Here is an 18,425-nt window from a genome sequence, read left to right as displayed (position 1 = left end):
CCTCTCAACTTCTCTGTGATTTCCTACAATTTTTTCCGTTTTTTGCCTTTTTATTGTTTCCCAGTATACAACGCCAGTAAATATGACATTAGTCTTCCAATCATTTATCAACGAAAGTCAAAGTCAAACCACTGCATTCCGTGATTCCTACATGCTGAACATTTATGATTGATGAATGTATAGAAATTGAAGTACAGTTTTACAGACGGGACATGAAAGTGTTGAAAGTTTTACTGCATTTGTTCGACCTATCTCTATTCACCACCAAGACATCGAAACAATAAAATCTTCTGTAAGTTTATAGCTATAGTACTGTTGTTTTCTTAAGTTTAATAGTTCAGCTCTCAACTTATTAAAGAGATGATTTTAGATTTTAGAGAGACTACCCCTCTCTTACGTTGCGTCTATTTTCAATCTTGAGTCACAATTCCACTTTTCACACACATTACACATCTTTTTAAAAATTTTACAGTTTATCCATTGATAGATTTCTCACTGGTTCCTGATCTAGACTAGAGCATTTAGGCTATTATGAACCGTATAACCAGTATGTATGAAATATAGTAATAGATACTGGTTGATGAATGGTGAAACACACAAATAATATTTTCAATCGTAATTGTATTATTTCAATTATACCAAACTTCAGATAACTAATATAAGAATTCTATGATTGGAATAAAAATAATAAATTAATCGATGATAAGATAAATAATATGATGATGAAAGCTACCTACTATAGTGCTAGAGGTTGATCATGGTCTTGATTCCCAAGATGCCGAGTAAAAACTCTCTTCACGTAGCCTAATCATCCAAAAACTGTTATTAGCCTACAAAACCGCGGGAATCGATTCAAGAAACTTGCTAAGATTGGTGAAAACTAAAAAACTGGGAATCTCGATTTGATCAACCATACTGTACCATGAGCGTCGTCTGAATTGTACAGTAAATGACTCTCTCAGCTAAATCATTTAGTATTCCATATGATGAGACAAACAATAAAATTATTCGCGAAATATTTTTCAACCATAAAATAATACTAGAGTTTTTCTCCTCTATTCCGCAAAAGATAAGACTTTTTTACTCTATTCTGCTAAATAATAGACTGATATAAGATAATTTATTGGATGACATGAACACTTTGACTTCAAGACCTTGTGATAAGAAGCGGCCACGCGATAATGCTAATAATATTAATGCGAAATTGATGAGCTTAATCAGTTATGTGGTTGGTTAATTTGTATCTTTCAGGGTCAGCTAGACCAATGTTGATGACATGCGATTTTCATTCGCATAATCGTAGTACATTACAATCTGCAGTAGTTTTGCAAATTGGGATACTACTACTTGTTTTGCGTCAGTCTGGATTTTTGATTAATGCGGATTAGAAATGAGAATTTATGTTCACTCAACGAACCAAAGTGACTTTAATGCAAAATAGCAATTCTTAGAGAACTTGGAATTCCAAGCAATGCTTCTGAATTATACTGTTTTATTCTTCAAATTCATTTATTTTCCAATTATATATTTCAAAACTCAAATCGACTACTTTATCAGCATTAGGGGTTTTGTAATATTTCACGTGTTTGGTGGTGAGACTGACAGTGAATTGGTAACTCCAGATTCCCCACTTTCTAAATTTCCGCTATACTGTTATCTAATAGTTTCTATATTTAGTATGAATTGGTAGTGACCATTCATTTGAATACAACAGAGGATTCTCAGAAATCCAGTTTTCATCCAAAGCATAGACAATCATATCCACTCAATTCTATTCCAAGGATTTAATAGAAAAATTTTAATAAAAAACTCCATTTTCCTAAAAATAAGGGAAATATTTTAAATAATTATTGGATTTTAAAATATTTTTGATTATGTGCATTCCCAAGTTATTGTCAGTTCCTTTTAGCATTTTCTATTAACTCCCGGAAAAGAAAATTTCTTGTCGGTCAATTTACATTTCACAATGGATATGCCTATAACTATTAAAGAGTTGATAATAGAAAACTTATCATATCAATCAATTATTTATTATATTGTGGTAGTTAGTTAATGTATTTATCAGTGATTGACCAAAGACTTGAATAATATTTCTCTCAAAATTCAAATGTGTGAGCTCCGTGATGTTCTCCATAAGCCACTAAGCCCACCCGATAATAAATTTTGTGTTGAAAGATTTTATTGAATTTCTCTTTACTTATTAATTTGATTGATGACAATCGTCACCTACTCCAAATCAACGCCAAACCAATAGGAACAGTAGTTTACAGAAAAAAAACGAGGAATGTATTAATGCATTTTCCACAATAAACAATATTTACACTATACAGTAGTTTATACGAATGGGAATTCGAATAGAAACTCCGGGCTAACCCTGTTAAATCTACCAGCATTGTTGTATTGGTTGTCATTATAAATTATTAAATTGAATGAGTATTATAACTTTTCTTCTAAGTTTTGATCATCAACAAAAATACAGTTTCACCTCTGTGTAACGGAGTTGTTTATCCTGAGAATAACTTCGATGTAGAGAAAATTTCGTTACATAGAGGTAGAACCTGTATAACAATTTTAAAATGTCATGTGACAAAATTAATTACGTTGAAGATTTAGTTATTTGGAGGTTCGATTTATCAAAAGGTTCGACTGTATAAATTATGATTGTTATTACTGTATTCATCATTGTCATTGTCATTGTTTGATACTATAGCTTTTAATTTCTTCTTTGAAGTCTTGGAACCAAAACTTCTACTTACTGTTTCGATGTTGGAAAGTGATCATTATTTTTCATGAAAAAACCAACCTAATACAGTAGTCTAGTAGATACGTTGACATTACTACATGTGCTTTTCAGCTGTCAAAATCAGCCGGTAGTAGAGTAGTAGGTTGAAAACATTCAATGAAAGCATTGTCTTTACTCACCGTTTTGTTCAGTGTAACCCCATTCGCAGGACTTGCTCATGATGTAGTTTCCTTGTTTGGAAAATAAATAAAAAAAAATGAACAGCAAGAAGAACCTGAAGAATTACGAAAGCAGAAACCGAACAGAACAGTTAACGCTTGCGACAGGCGTAGAAGACAAGAACTGAGGATTGAGAACTTGCCGGATAGATAACTGGCGGCCGTTCCGTGGTCTTTTCCCTCGGGTGGGGGAAAGAGAGGGTCACGTGACAAGCAGCTTTTCAGCTTCCCCTTCCCCTTCCAATACTAGTTGAACATGTGACTGTTGGTGTTGATATACTGAACCGAAGCCTTTCTATACAGAACATTCATCAGCTGCATAAAAACGGTTTGTTTACAAAGCAGAGGCACCGGCAAACCGGTGTCCAGCATTTTCAAGTTCAAACTGCGCGCTAGTATCTATTGCGCAAGCGCAGATACAGGTGAATTCAATTCAAATTATCAGCATTGGGAGAACTAGAAGCATTCATGTAGTTGTCAATGAATGCTGACAGGATTTTCAAGTTCAAACTGCGCGCTAGTATCTACTGCGCAAGCGCAGCTACAGTCAGACTCAATATAAGCTGTCAGCATTGGTAGGACGAGGAGAACTGGTGGTACCTATGCATGATGCATGCTGACTTGCATGCAACTTCTTGCATGCTGACAGTTTGAAATGAATATCACTATATCGATGCACACAGTGGTTGATTTCCCTTGTTCTGAATTTGTTCACTTTAGTTTGTGAACATTTTCGTTGAGTTGGTGCTCAATTTTGTTCGGTGAACAATATTGCTCATAATTTCTACTGCATTTTTTGAGGATTTCTTTCAATTTGACACGAGGTATTCCTTCCCCTGTGAGCACCTTTGCGTAAGGTAATACTGTAATAGAGGTTTCCCGTTTCCATCACTCTCCCACGTTCCTTAATAGTATATTTCGCACCTAGGGCCGAAAATTAGACTTTTCCGGCTCGAAATCGGTTTTCAAGTCCGAGGCCGTAGGCCGAGGACTAGAAAAGATTGAGAGCCGGAAAAACATTTTTGCCCGTGGTGCAAACGCTATTTTTCGCCACACTGAAAAAAAAAATAATAATAATTGTTTACTAAGCACTTCCGAAAGCAGAAGTGGAAGGTCATAGCTCTAGCAAATCTGAGGTAATCTGAATATCAGGAAACTGTCCAAGTATTTTTATTTTTTATTCTGATTTGTCTAAATAACCTAAAAGATTATGTTCAATTATGTGGGAGGTTGAACTTATACTTTTTTATTCTTTCAAATGATAAAAATATGATATTATTATAAATGTTTTAACTATTGAATAATGAACACAAATAATGGAAAGTTTTTTGATCAGCTGTTTTTGATCACCTTTCTAAGTTCCATGTTAGCGGCTGGAAAGGGTTCTCTTTCCGGCCTAGGCCGGAAAGAAACCTGTTCTGATGTCAGACAAAAGTCGTCTGCAAACAATGTCTTTCAGATCTACATAGGGACTGGAAAACAGCTGCTTTTTGTGCAGTGTGGCGAAATAGTTATTTGTGCAACTAGTGCGCAAAGTGACAGTTTGCTGCACCGAAAGAAACTTTTCACGCACGAGCCGTAGGCGAGGGCGGAATAGTTTCTTGAGTGCAGCAGAGGAACTTTGCACACGTATTTCACATAAAATTTTTCCTACAGTTACCATTGAATATGAGAAGTGGTTGATTATGGGTAAAATGATGGCTGAAATCCATCAAATGTTTGTCTGTATAATTTTGTTATACAACTTTTGTAACAACTTTAATTTATTTTAAACTTGATAATCCAATTGAAAATTAATAATCGATAACTGACAAATTTAAAATTGAATAATTTTAAGTAAATCTTAATTTCTAAATAATTTTTCAACCAATCAATTTATGAATGAAAAAAATATTATTTGAAATAATGAATAATTAATAATATTCAAAATGTGTAATTTAATGAGTTCTCATTTCTATTTATTTGAAAGTCAGAAAAAAATAGATAGAACAAATACACACCAACAATGTCAACAGCTGATTGGGATGGCTGCACGATAATATGCAAAGTATTGAGAGTACACAAAGTAATGCAAAGTAATATTTTGCGCACTAGAGCGGAAAAGTGATTCTTTGCGTTCTGTAATCAGTGCAGGAATGTGTACTTTTCAAGGTAACTGTAGGGAAAGAAATTTTCGGCTTACAGAGGTGTATATAGCGAAGCGTTACATGAGTATGGAAAACAAGTTTTTGATTGTAGTTGGAGATTGATGGGGAAAGTAAGTTATCATTTATTTTGTTTCAATATTTCTCTATAATTGAAGTTAAATTCTAGAGCAATGCGTTCTTTCTCTCCAAGGCATATATCCTTTACTAGCAGGTAACCCGAGCTTCGCAAGGGTCTATTTTAAAACTTGACGTAATGAAATCCAGAAGAATTGAAAATAGGCCTATAAGAATCCTCGGTTGATTAAGAATTTATGAGCAGCATTTCAAGTAGATCAGTCCAGTAGTTCAGACGTGATGATGCGTCAAACATAATTTTCCTATCCTCTACACGTGTTCTTTCCTCTATTATAGTATAGAATATGATAGATAGATGGATATATCATCCATCTATCGATCTTCTTCTATACTATAATAAAGGAAATGAATGAGAATAAATTTTGAAAGGTTTGAGATATCTCATGTGCGGTTTTCACCATACCTTTTCTCTGGAAATCCTGTATCGGAATCATGTATCATATGACCACCTTTCAATTGAAAAAAGAAGTTGGATTCAAAATGGCGGTTCCAAAATGGCGGAAAAAAGTTGGATGCGACGGAAAACCTGTTTTCATCATTCGAAATGTTCTGATGCTTCCTTACAACAACTGAAAGCATATGACAAATAATTGAAAACTTGACAAACTGAAAACTTGATGTAATCCAATATTGTAGAATTTGAAATAGGTTTATAACCATCCTCGGTTAAGCAAGAATCTATGTGCAAAATTTCAAGTTAATCAGTCCAGTAGTTCAGACGTGATGATGCGTGATGATGTTAAAATATTGATTAAAACTTGTGAATATTGTCAGAGAGAAATCAGGTGATTTCACCCTAGGATCACCACTTTGATGCTTGCTGTTTGTGAATTTCCTCATTTTGAAGGTGTTCATTCCAGATATTAGCAGTTTTGAACACTTTATCATGGAACTTACCTTTTCTAATTTATACTCATTCGAAAGATTATGAAATGGAGAAGTTTTTGAAATATTGAAACTACTATAATCACCCGGAGATAAACCGAGAAAAAACGGTTTGAAATTTCACTTTGAATTTGAAGAATAGCATTTTTTCAAGTTTAAGCCCTAATAAAAAACTACAAAATATCTTACAACAAATAAAATTACATTAACCTTGTTTGAAATGTTTTTCTCTTTCCAACAATACTCGATCTTGAAATTGAAATTCGACCAGTAGTTTTTGAGCTATTGAGTATTTAATGACCAGAAGTAGGCATATTCTGAAAATATCGAAAAATCGATATATCTCGAAAACTAAGGTCGATAGGAAAAAAGTTTACTGAACAGTTTTTGTCAGAAATTTCGAGTAGAATCTATGGTTAATGGCTGTTACAACCTTGGTGGGACATCCTGTATATAAGAAGGAATGGTGATCGTTTTACAACTGTAGGAGCTAGCCACAATTATTCTACAATACATGGTACCAATTTGCTACTTCCCCAACATCGTCTTGCCTTGTATGAAGAGGACATAAATGTCACTGGTATTAAAATTTATAATAAATTACCAGGATAGCTTGGAGTCGATTAATAATGATGCTTTGTTAAAAAAAAAACCTTGAAAAGTTTGTTGTAGGAGGAGAGTTTTACTCGTTGAATGAGTTTTTGTTTGGCTGACTTTTTCTGACCTTTTATTTTGTTAACTAAATTGAAAAAACATGTTACTTATATGTATATATTTGTACTTATGACGACTGTGATATACAGACATTTCTTGTTATTGTATTTATGATAAAATAAAGAATTTGAATTTGAATAATGACAGTGCCAACTTTATACATTTAACATAATTATTTGGTTGTTGGTTCAAGTAAAAAGTAATATACACAAGTTTAACAGCATAGGGCACTCCCATAACACAAGAAGAAAGTTTAATCTTCCTATTCCTCAATTAAGATTGGCAAAGACACATAGCCTAAGAGTCATTATTATCAGAGATACATGATATTCAATAAATTTCCACTATGGGTTCGTAATCTGCCAGAGAAAAGTTTTAAATATAGTTTTTAGTAGATGGCTGAAGAATCAGCCTTTCTATAAGCTTAGTGAATTCATGGCATCCAACCCAGATACAATTGAAAAATGACCAAATCTTGCTGATCTACCTGTTTTAAAGTTTGTAACATTGTTTTTGACACGCGATTCTTTGAGTGAGCAATTAGAGATTATATTTTAGTAGAACATATTGTAAAATGTTTATAATATATTATTAAAATTTTAATGGATTACTGTCTCAATGTTGATTTTTTGTGACCTAGACGAAGCCTATTGCAATTTTTTTGTTTAATGGCAAATAAAGTATTCTTATTCTTATTCACATGCATTATAGTCCAGTCAAATGGTCGTTTTTCAGGAAACAGCCCCTAAAGAATTTTTCTTCACGGTTCTATATGTATTTTGGGACGCTGAATTCGAATCTGAAATTTTCTGACACGCCAGAGGGCGGTTTCACCTCCAAAACCCCTAAAATTTCGAACTTTTTCAATGTTTCCATTTAATCTCGAGAACTACGAGTTTTTGGAAAAAATTCATTCTCTACAAAATTAAAGTTGATAAAATTTACAATAAATGGAGTGGTTGCGCAGGATTCTACCATTTTTGGTCCCGGAGCTACGAATTTTCAAAAAAGGGGTATTTTTCAAGGGGTTTTCAAAATTATGCAAACCTACCACTTCTACCCGATATAACTTGGATATTTTTCTAATACAGAAGAAAAATCACTCATCACTTTGAAGAAAAATTAATCCTTAACAGGATTCCTTGGGAATTTTCGAATTCAGTAGTGGAAGGAGGGGGAATACACCCAAAAATAGAAAATCATGTCCTACAGCCAAAATACAAATTTTTCATTATAATACCTTTTCAAGGCCTTCCTAACAAAAAAATACATATTTCGGCTGAAATCATTACACGAGGGTTATTTTCTATGAGAATCACCTGTTAGAAACATTCAATTCCAGTATTTCCCAGTGGGGGGGGGTACGTCATAAGGATACGTCAGGGAACAAAACTTAAAACACATAACTTTCGACAGAATGATCAGATCTCCTCTTTACTACAGCTCATTCTTCTCAGCTCGTCAAGGCGGTTCAAAATCATGTAGCGTATCTAAAATTTGATAAAAAATTAAAAAAATCCTTCAACTTTAGTGTAATTTAGCCCATATTTAAACACACAGAAAAATGGCCAATTTCTATATTCAAAACTGTGTATCTCGGTAACCCGAAATGATAAAAAATGGTACTTGGTCTTGATTTGAAGAACATAATCCCTCTTTCATGTGGGATGAATGAATTTTGTAAAAATATAATCGTGAAGTAAGATACGTTTGTTTCAAAAAATCAATAAATTTGCGATTTTTTCCTCATTTTCACAGTCTGGACAGTTTTTCGATAATGAACAGTCATGCAAGATGGATGGCAACGTAGCTCATAGAAAATGTAATTATCTTTCATTTGAGACTAATCGCAAGTTTCTATCATGTATCTTACTCGTTTTAGAGATTTTAAAAACCACTTCCACACCTATTGCACAGGGGGTAGGGGTGGAGACATTTGATTTAAAACTTGAATTTAAGAAAACTTATGAAGTGAAAATGCACTTACTATTGGTAGTGACGATCTTTTCGACCTGGTGTGGGTCATCATCAGACTGTAGAAACTTACTCTAATGTTCAGTGAGCATTAAATCGTCACTACTAATAGTGAGTGCATTTTTACTTCATAAGTGTTTTTAAAATTCAAGATTTATTTTATTAGTGAAAAAGTATGGATATGCAACAGACTTTTGATTTGTTCAACTCCTAACTCAAAAGAGCTGCGAGGTTAAAATAATTGTCTCCCAAATATTTTATTTTATAACCTTTCGTTGACTTGACTATTATCAGAGTTTTTATCGTGCAAGATGCAGATTTCAAAGTGATTACCGCAAATATGACAAAGCCTTATACAAAGATTTATAAGAAGTTTTGTAGATTCTTTGTGGATCTCATGGCAGGATCAATGAAGTGCATATTTCTTTCTTATATAAATTTATTTTCAAGCAAAAAATAATATTTTTACATCAAACAGCTCAATTAATTCTATTCAACAGAATCAAGCTGTATATAGTTTTTGAAGTCTAGCTTATTGTCAAAAATTGATGTTTTCTCATGATTAGAATTATTATCGTTATTATTGTCAACATAATGTTCATATAGGTATAGTTATTACAAAAGCACTACTTTAACGACGATTTAGGTATAGGCTAATAATTATTGTCGATTTAAAAAAATATTTCTCAATAGCTAACATTTTCAACAGTGTTATATTATTTACTCACAAGCTTATAATATAATTGGAAGCATTAGTATTGTGAGAACATTGAATTTTATTGAGAAATTAAGTAACTTATATTGCACACACAGATGACATTCCATTCCTCACATTGGGATCATATCATCATCATCATCATCATCATCATCATCATCATCATCATCATCATCATCATCATCATCATCATCATCGTTTCAGGCAAATTGACAATATCGAATGTTTATAACTGAATAAAGATATTTTTCCAATCTGTGATAATTTCATGACAAGGTAGGCTATATCTACTATCATATTAATATCACTTTCCAATTCACCTACTGATGTAGTAGAAATGCCGTTCCACAATGAATATTATGTAGGCCCTATCATATGAATTAAATGCTAAGAAATCATTACAAATCCAAAGCTAATAAGGAGATCCCAACAGTTAAATTACACTATAGATATGTAGCTTTACTTAATTGAATTTGAAACTTGAATACGGTGTGAAAATTTAAAGCGAAAAAAATAAAAATTCTAATACCTATTCATAATAGCATACGGTACGGTAATTCTCATTTCTAATTCAGTAGATATACTTAACACAGCAATGTCTCATAACATGTTTTCAATAGTTACTTTTCGATCACTCAATTCGTTTTCTAATCAGACATATAGTAGCCTAAACATGCATCAGTCTATTTTCTACACTAAATTATTCCAATACATCCTTATAATTATTGTGACAATCTAATTTCCATTCAGATTCAAATTTCATATTTTCACAGATCCAACAGTGATCCCTTCATTCAACAGTGAGCTATCGTAATACCTTGGTCATCTGTGAATGACTTTATGAATCACAACATATTATTTTTTAGCAATTCATATGGCCTATACATATAATATTATATGAAGTTGAATAGTTATTGTCAGGTCACTAGGCTGTTGAGAATATTCTTAAGAAAGAGAAGTAAAGAATAAGAATACTGTTCTCAAACTAATTGGAAATAAGAGGAAAGTAAGGATGATTCAGTATTATCTAACCCACATAATACAATAATCCACCTTGCAAAACTCATTGTTTCCATTTTATAATAAAACCTGGGTCATAATAGAAGTTACGGTACTGAAAAAAGAGCAAAATAATAAGTGATTTTAGAACTATAGGCCTATATAAAGATATATTGAAGGTCTTGTTTATGAGAAGATGGAAGAGTATAGTATCCAAAGGAAAAAGACTAGGTGGGTAACCAGGTAAACAACTTGATGTAGTATTTGCACCTAGACAAACCTTGAAGTGAGGTCTACGTCAAACGAGGATTCAAATATGAAATTATTCTTCTTATGTCGAATTCAGATTTAAGTACTAATACTGAGAATTTATCAACAATTCACAATGATATTTTTGTATTAGAATTCAGTCTAATTTTCAAATTTCAATTAATTTGAACAAATAGCAACTAACTTTCAACGATTGTTTTCAACTATATAAGCCTAGTAACATGACAGAATATTCTTTCAAAGATGAAAACCGAATGCTCCTAATTGCCAATTGAAAAATTATTCGTATATTATTGTAGCCTACAGATTATATTATTAGATATAAATAATTGAAAATTTTTATCTCTATTTACATAAGTACCTTGAATGTTTAAAAAATATATAAATCTAATTACAGTAATTTACATTCTCACAATTTGATTCAAGCTCAAAATTTCAAACACATTCGTACAAAACTATTACTATTAGAAGAATAGAAATTTACAAGAAAAATCAGTCTACAGGTGAGGTGAGGTAGGAGAGAGAAAGGATGACTAGTTCTATTCTAAGGCAATAGTGTATATTCATAATATTGTCATAGTCATTGATGTCTAAGAATTTTTAACTATTCTAGAACCAGAGCTTATGCTATTCCAAATCGAAATTTTCCATTTTATAGGTTTCAAAAATTAGCATGGAAACTCTTGAAAGAAATATCGAAAATTCCTCATTTTTTTAAAAGAATATATTTATATTGATCAAGAATATTTTTTCGCTTTCATTCGATATGATATAGGCGACACTGTTATGTTTTTAACAGCTAGCAGTGATTCGTATGCAAAACTGACTAAAAACTGGAATATACATATATATTTACTCTATGAACAGAGATATTGTGGAATGACTACATATTTAGGTTGAAAAAGAATATTTTCAGTTCCACACATAATTTTTTTAGTCAAGTTTCAATGCATTCAAGGCATTATCATTATCATCATCATCATCATCATCATCATCATCATCATCATCATCATCAGTGTTTTTTTTGGTTATACTGACCTCAACTGCATTGAAACTTTAGTTTAGCTCAAATAAATTATTTGGAACTACGACAATATCGCTTTCATTTAACCTTGAAATTTAGGCCTACTACCCCAATTGTAGAAATTCACATTTTATTCAGAGAACTATTGCTTGAGAGTATTTGTGAAGATGAGAGAAAAGAATAAGTAAGATATAATATTAATTTACATTTTCCACTTATAAGATATGAGTGATATTATCTACAACGCACCATTTCATCCTATTTTCACTATAAAAGAGAGATCTACTCCAAAGCTAAAATAAAATAATTATATTTTTGTCATCAATACGGTAGCAGAATTTCCTCTATTTTATTATCAGAAGATCTTAATTTTGTGATTCTTGATTATGTCAGTAATCACTCTCAACTAGTGAAAAATCTCTTTGTGCTGCAGGTTATTATACTATACTCAGCCAAACACAACTCATTCAGATAAATAGTTGGGGGTTTTCTCCTTCAAAACCACTCTTTGAGATCACAGATGACTGAAATCACAATATTATGAGAGTTACATGAATTTTACAATTTTTGTGATCTCCAATCTCAAGAGACAATGCAAGGATATGTTCAGATATGTTTATGGAGAATGAAGGTGAGAATGCGTTCACCTGAAATATTATCACGAAGAATATAAATATAAAATAGTATAATTCTATTGAAATGCTTGTGTTACTCATTATTGGGCTAAAATTTTATTATAAGAAGGAGAAAGACCATGAAATACACAATAATAATATTGTTATTCAATTATTGTCCTATTATTTTCATTCAAATATCTTAAAATTCAATTTATTGTCATTTAATATTATCATTGTTCATGAATACAATTATTTATTGTCTGGAATGAAGAATTTCTCAACATGCTACCTAAACATAGTGAAGGCGTCAAATACTATGTTTATAATTAGCCTGGAAATCAGTTAATAAAATTATACAAAGTACAATATCTTCAACAACTTTCAATAGTTACAAGAAATGATGAAATTAGAAAATTTAATTCATTCATTCTGTTCAAAGATACCTTGATAGAAGACTGTCAGGGATGATCAGATGAATGATTGAACATTTTCCATCAGTGATATGAATAATATTGTTAGGGACTGCCTACCACTAAAACATAAGGGTCATTTATACTAAAGGCACACTTTAGGAAAATTGTTTTACATTTTTGAATCGATGATAACATATTTGAGAAGCAACGAGAAATTATTAACTGTTTTCCAATCAACTGTGCGCTGAATTTTACTGTTGAAGCAATAAATCAGTTTACTTCAATGCTGCAAATAACTTCTGGTTACAGTATAATGTTTGGTTGATTTTTGAGTTTAGTAATGGAGTATAATGTACCGTGATATTATCTATCCTTGTAATTGAAAAGTTGCAATTTATATGGTCCCAAAACTGGAATTCGTCTGATTGGTTAGAGAAAAAGAGACAATAAAAAATGTTATACATCTATACATGAAGTGTAGTGTGGTATTGTATATACAGTTCATTTGGAATCGTACAGGCCCAAAAGGAGAGAAAATTGTTGTAAAAATCATCCTCAGACAGAACAACGTTAAAGAACATCTCACGAGTTATTATAACAACATTCTATGTAAACCTATATGATTTAAAAATCATATTATCACATGTGTTGAAGTAAGTGCAATAATGAAGAATAATATCTATTTTTAATTGTTATAACATTATAGAAATGAATAAGTCTTAGAAATCATTCAATATGCAAAATTTGTATCAAGTTTCTCAAAATTACTCTGATATTTGCAGCATTAAAATAAATTGTTTGCAATTTTTATATTGGGAAGGAGAGAAAAGTCAGCTATTTATCAACATGGTTTGCCACACATTAAAAAGTATCTCAAAATAATGCACTGGCACATTATACATTTCTTGACTTTACTTAAACTTAACAAGGGAAGATGGTCATACAACTGTTTTCACAACTATGAATATAAATTGATCCCTGTATTAAAAGATAATCATTTTAGGACCTTTTTTGAACTTCAGCATCACATGAGTTGGATGCTAGTTCAATGAGTTGCTTGTTTTGGATATTGAATGAGCTAACATGAGCTTTGAAATCTTTAGTTGTTGATAATATTGATTTCACATTTCTTATGCTTATATGTTATCAAATTCTCCAAGAAGCTGCTGCTTTTTGTAAGTTCCGTGTATGTTTAAAATTTTATTAACTAAAACTTTCTTTATCTAGCTGTAAGTTTCTATTTTCTAAATTTTGGAAGAATCTTGACTATATTTGAGCAATGTTAATCATGTTTTCATTTCCAATGAACAATGCAATATCAATAATCGAAGGCTCACTACTATGTCAATCAACGGTATTATCAATACAGAGTTAAGTCTATAGATGAGATTAGTTGTATTTTTCGAATATTTCTTGTGGGCTTTGTTAAGGAACCATGAAACTTATCTCTCTCTCCCTCAAGAATAAATGATTTCTTGTAAATCGAAAAGTTTTTCACAATAAGCTCTTATGAATAAGTACAATCGATAAACAATGTTTGATTAAAAACAATGGAAAAAGATCACCTTAAACTTGCAGTAGTGCAGTTGAATTACTTAAGAAATACAAGTTTTAGGCAACAAAAAACAATAGATAATTATGTTTGTTCAATCTGAAAAGAATTCCAAATAATTTCCAATCTAATCTTTGATTAAGAACTGTAAAATATGCTGTTATAGATGAGAAGAAAAATGACTAATTGTGTTTTAATTTCAGGCTTGGAAAATTCTAAATAAATTTTCATGAAAGATTTGAGAGAATCCAGATATGTATGCTACATTGAATGTTGTAATCAAATACATTGATATAGTATCATCATCGATTGATTCATTATTTGAAACTTATTAAATATTCCAGCACAGTTAGAAATTAATGTTAAACAATTTATGGCTACTATAGTATATTTTAATAAAGTAGTATTTGAAAATTTTCAGTATATCAAAAGCTACTATCTTATTATGCTGAGAGATATTATTGCTGGAAGATTTTATTATATATTGAAGAGTAGCCTATCAAATAAAATACCTCTGATTCTATTGCATATCATGCCTACTATTAATATATGAATCAACTGGATTAATGGATTCCAAATATATTAGAGATTTCCTTAAACTACAAGAATACAACAGTTTTTTTCAGCTAATCATTCTTAGATTACCTACTACCTACAAATGATTATTTTGTAATTCTGTTGTTAAGATCAACTATCAGCATTGGTTTTATTGGAAGCATTGACAATGTTATTCAAATAATATGCTGACAGTTTCAAGTTAATCTCACTAAGGATAAATTCCTTCAAGTTTTTCTTATTTTCCATGAGCAATCGGTTTGATAATATGGTATTATTGGTGTTGCAAATAGCGATATAGGTCTGAAAAAGTTAATAGATTCATGCTGGTGTTTTGGTTACAACTTGAAAAAAGACACATAACTTGTCCTATCGCCTAAAATCTTCCTATGCGATCCCTTATAGTGGAGGAACATTTATAATCAAGAAAGATTCACTAAAAAATGATTCCACAATAATGGCGAGAAGAATGCTGTTAATTCACCCTTGCCTGATTATTGTACTGCAGTAAAAATGAAGTAATGCAGCCTAAATATTCTACGATGGAGCCTCTCCTGATGTTGACAAACCAAGGTGGTTATGAAAATTATTCAAAGACAAGTCGACTAATGAATGTTTTGAATGCCATTCTGCTGTCATAAGATTTTTATAGGTATACTTTTCATAACAGCAACCTATGCAAGTATAAGTAAGCTATATGAGCAAGTTCGAATAGTTTTCACATGACTCTGATGTTACTTCAAAAATAAGGAGAGAGTAGCGTTACCTATTCAGACTATACAATCTATTGCCAACTTTTCTTGCTTCATCAAAATTCTTCACCCTCAGTCTTGCCATCTGCTCTATGAATTGTTACAGTCTCCATGGTTTTAAGCCCTCTCCAGTAAATCAAAACTTTTCTTCAACACATTCACTTTCCGGTATGGATCAGTTTTCAATATATGATAAAATTACATTACAATGAATGTTTCCTCTACAACACTTTCAGGTGACTATGGAAGAGTTTTACAACCTTAATAAAACATTTTACAGTTCAATACCAGCAAGTCTGGCTAGAGATATTAGATAAGAAACCCCTAACGATCAAACATTGTTTATCGATACTACCGACATCAACTAAATTATGATACAAATTATTACAAAATGGTCCTACAAATGCATAATAATCACTAGCCAACTAAGTCCTCGCGTATCTATGGTCCATTTCCTCCAGGTCTTTGCCCTTGGTTTCGGGCACAAAGCATACGATGAAGCAGAGACCACACACTGAGATGGCCGCATACAGCCAGAAAGCGCCGTGTAGTCCGAACATCTCCTGGAAATCCACGAACGTTTTCACACCGACGAACGCGCATGCGTAGTTGAATGAGGTGGCGAGCGCTCCTCCGAGTCCGCGATACTCCAACGGGAAAAGTTCGCCGACCAGTAACCAGGAGATCGGCGAGATTCCCATCGAGAAGGCGATCGTGAAGACGAGGACACAGAGCAGCGGTATCCAGTCATGGTCGGCAGGCGGACTGGCGTTTCGCTGACGCTGCATCTGCTCGTAGTAGGCGAACGAGCCGAAACTGGCCAACGCCAGTGACATAAACACACTGCTGGCGACTAGCAGCGGCAGACGACCGACTGAGTCGACCAGCAAGCCCGATAACAGCGAGGAGAGCAGCTGAACGAAAGCCATGGCCAGCGCTCCGCCGTGAGGGTCCGTACCGCCCAGCGTCTCCCTGAATATGCTCACTGCGTACGAGTGGAACGCTGTCACGCCGGAGAACCTGGATCACATAGCAAAAATAATCTATTATTATTTAGAATAAGTTAGGCCTATTACAAATATTAGACATTATCATTACTTCATTTAAAATTGGCTATCATCATGATAATTCATCATATAAACATGGATTACTTCTCATTCTATAGATTGTTATCTATAGGCCTACTTATAAAATTCTTATCTCACTGACTCACTGATCACGATTTCTGGAAATCTACTGGATGGATTGCAACAAAACTTAGAATATAGCTTCCTTATACGTCCTAGGTGCTCACTAAAAAATCTTTTGGTGATATTTCAACTCTAAGGGTGGTTTTTAAGGGTTTAAAGTTCGTCTTTTAGCATGTATATTCTTCTTCTCCCAATCTCTTAATTATAATTGGAATGTGCATATCATATGCTACTATAGAACTATAATCTAGAGAGAGTACCTATTCGAAACAGTTGATAACTGGCGACCAATTAATAATTTTGTCAGGTTGGCATTAAGTTGAGATTATTTCATTAGGTTGGCACCAAGTTGAAGAATTAATTAAAATTCATTTATCGAGAACAAATAATTGATTGGGCACTGCTGCTTCAATCAGAGTTATTCCTGTGAGTATAGATAATTTTTATTTTTCATAAAACAAACTTTTATGACGGGAGTTGCTTCTATCAATTGATCCTATTCTATCAAGACTAATTTTGTTTGTATATCCGACAGATCGCGAAAACTGCTTAAAGGGGTATTTCAAAAACTTCAGAAGTGTCCGTTGTGGAATCTGTTTGTGAAGAATAAGGAAATTCGGCCAAAATCTAACTTGGGCGAAAGAAAGGGGTTATTTATTAAAACGGCCAAACAGCTGTTGTTGCTTTTCCTAATGTGAAAATATCTTGCAGAAGTAAGGCGCTTTTCCCATGAATCAATTATTCCCAAACATTGATTGTTTTACCAAAAAAATATAAGGTAGCTTTCGATAAAAATATTGGAGAATATGTATAACAGTTCGTTGACTGTCAGTATTCCTCATTAATAGCATCAATGCTCCCCTTTCAAACAATGCTGACACATTGATGTGAATCTTACCATAATCTGGTTACTTTAGATCAGATGAAGAAAATAATGTTGATGATCGCTACTGTTTCAATTTCAATCAAGTTTGACATTTCCGCTTTTGATGCCAGCTGTTATTATTATGTGAAATAAGCTTTCATTGAATGAAATCATAATCATTGAAGTCAATAATTATTATACTGAGAAAGCAATTTGTTTGAATATGTGTGTTTGTGGATATATGTATCTATGTCGGACGGATCTCGAAAACTGCTCTAACGATTTGATTAAATCAGGAATATATTGTGCTTGTAACAAAAAACATTATTTTGGAACAGGTCTCAACTCTGGGATTATTCGTTGAACTACCAAGAGAAAGGATTATTGGTCCCTCAAGTGGCTGCTGATCAGAAAAAGGTTTCCATAGTCTGTTGAAAACGGAAGGAAGTGTAAGCAAATAAAAAAAATTATAATAGCTGTAGTTGAGTTACCAAATTTGACAACCTTATTTTAAAACATTGCAGTATTCATGGAACATCTGGAAGAATAGGTTCAGAAAGTGACCGGATGATAGCAAAAGAAATTTAAAATAGATCTCTCCAAACATAATTATGGTAATGTTCATTGTGAGGTGATAGAGATGCGACTAATTTCTTC

The 18,425-nt window shown here is 32.5% G+C and overlaps 2 protein-coding genes across 4 annotated transcripts in view; both read right to left on the bottom strand.

The window, feature by feature from the left end:
• Positions 1–3,289, bottom strand: part of LOC111055262 (carbonic anhydrase 1) — a 54,838-nt gene extending 51,549 nt beyond the window's left edge. Inside the window, exon 1 of the mRNA XM_022342432.2 lies at positions 2,923–3,289. Coding sequence (XP_022198124.1) covers positions 2,923–2,962 — 40 coding nt within the window. The 5' untranslated portion in view covers positions 2,963–3,289. The remainder of the gene's footprint in view (positions 1–2,922) is intronic.
• Positions 3,290–9,237: 5,948 nt separating this feature from the next.
• The window catches only part of LOC111055233 (facilitated trehalose transporter Tret1), a 210,359-nt gene continuing 201,171 nt past the window's right edge, over positions 9,238–18,425 (bottom strand). For all 3 annotated transcript variants that reach the window (XM_039422505.1, XM_022342407.2, XM_039422506.1), the window contains one exon: positions 9,238–16,733. In XM_039422505.1, coding sequence (XP_039278439.1) covers positions 16,139–16,733 — 595 coding nt within the window. In that variant the 3' untranslated portion in view covers positions 9,238–16,138. The remainder of the gene's footprint in view (positions 16,734–18,425) is intronic.

Source organism: Nilaparvata lugens, chromosome 2, assembly GCF_014356525.2.
Source record: "Nilaparvata lugens isolate BPH chromosome 2, ASM1435652v1, whole genome shotgun sequence".
NCBI lineage: Eukaryota > Metazoa > Arthropoda > Insecta > Hemiptera > Delphacidae > Nilaparvata > Nilaparvata lugens.
The sequence above is the reverse complement of the archived record's forward strand: the minus strand, read 5'-3'. Positions and strand labels throughout refer to the sequence as shown.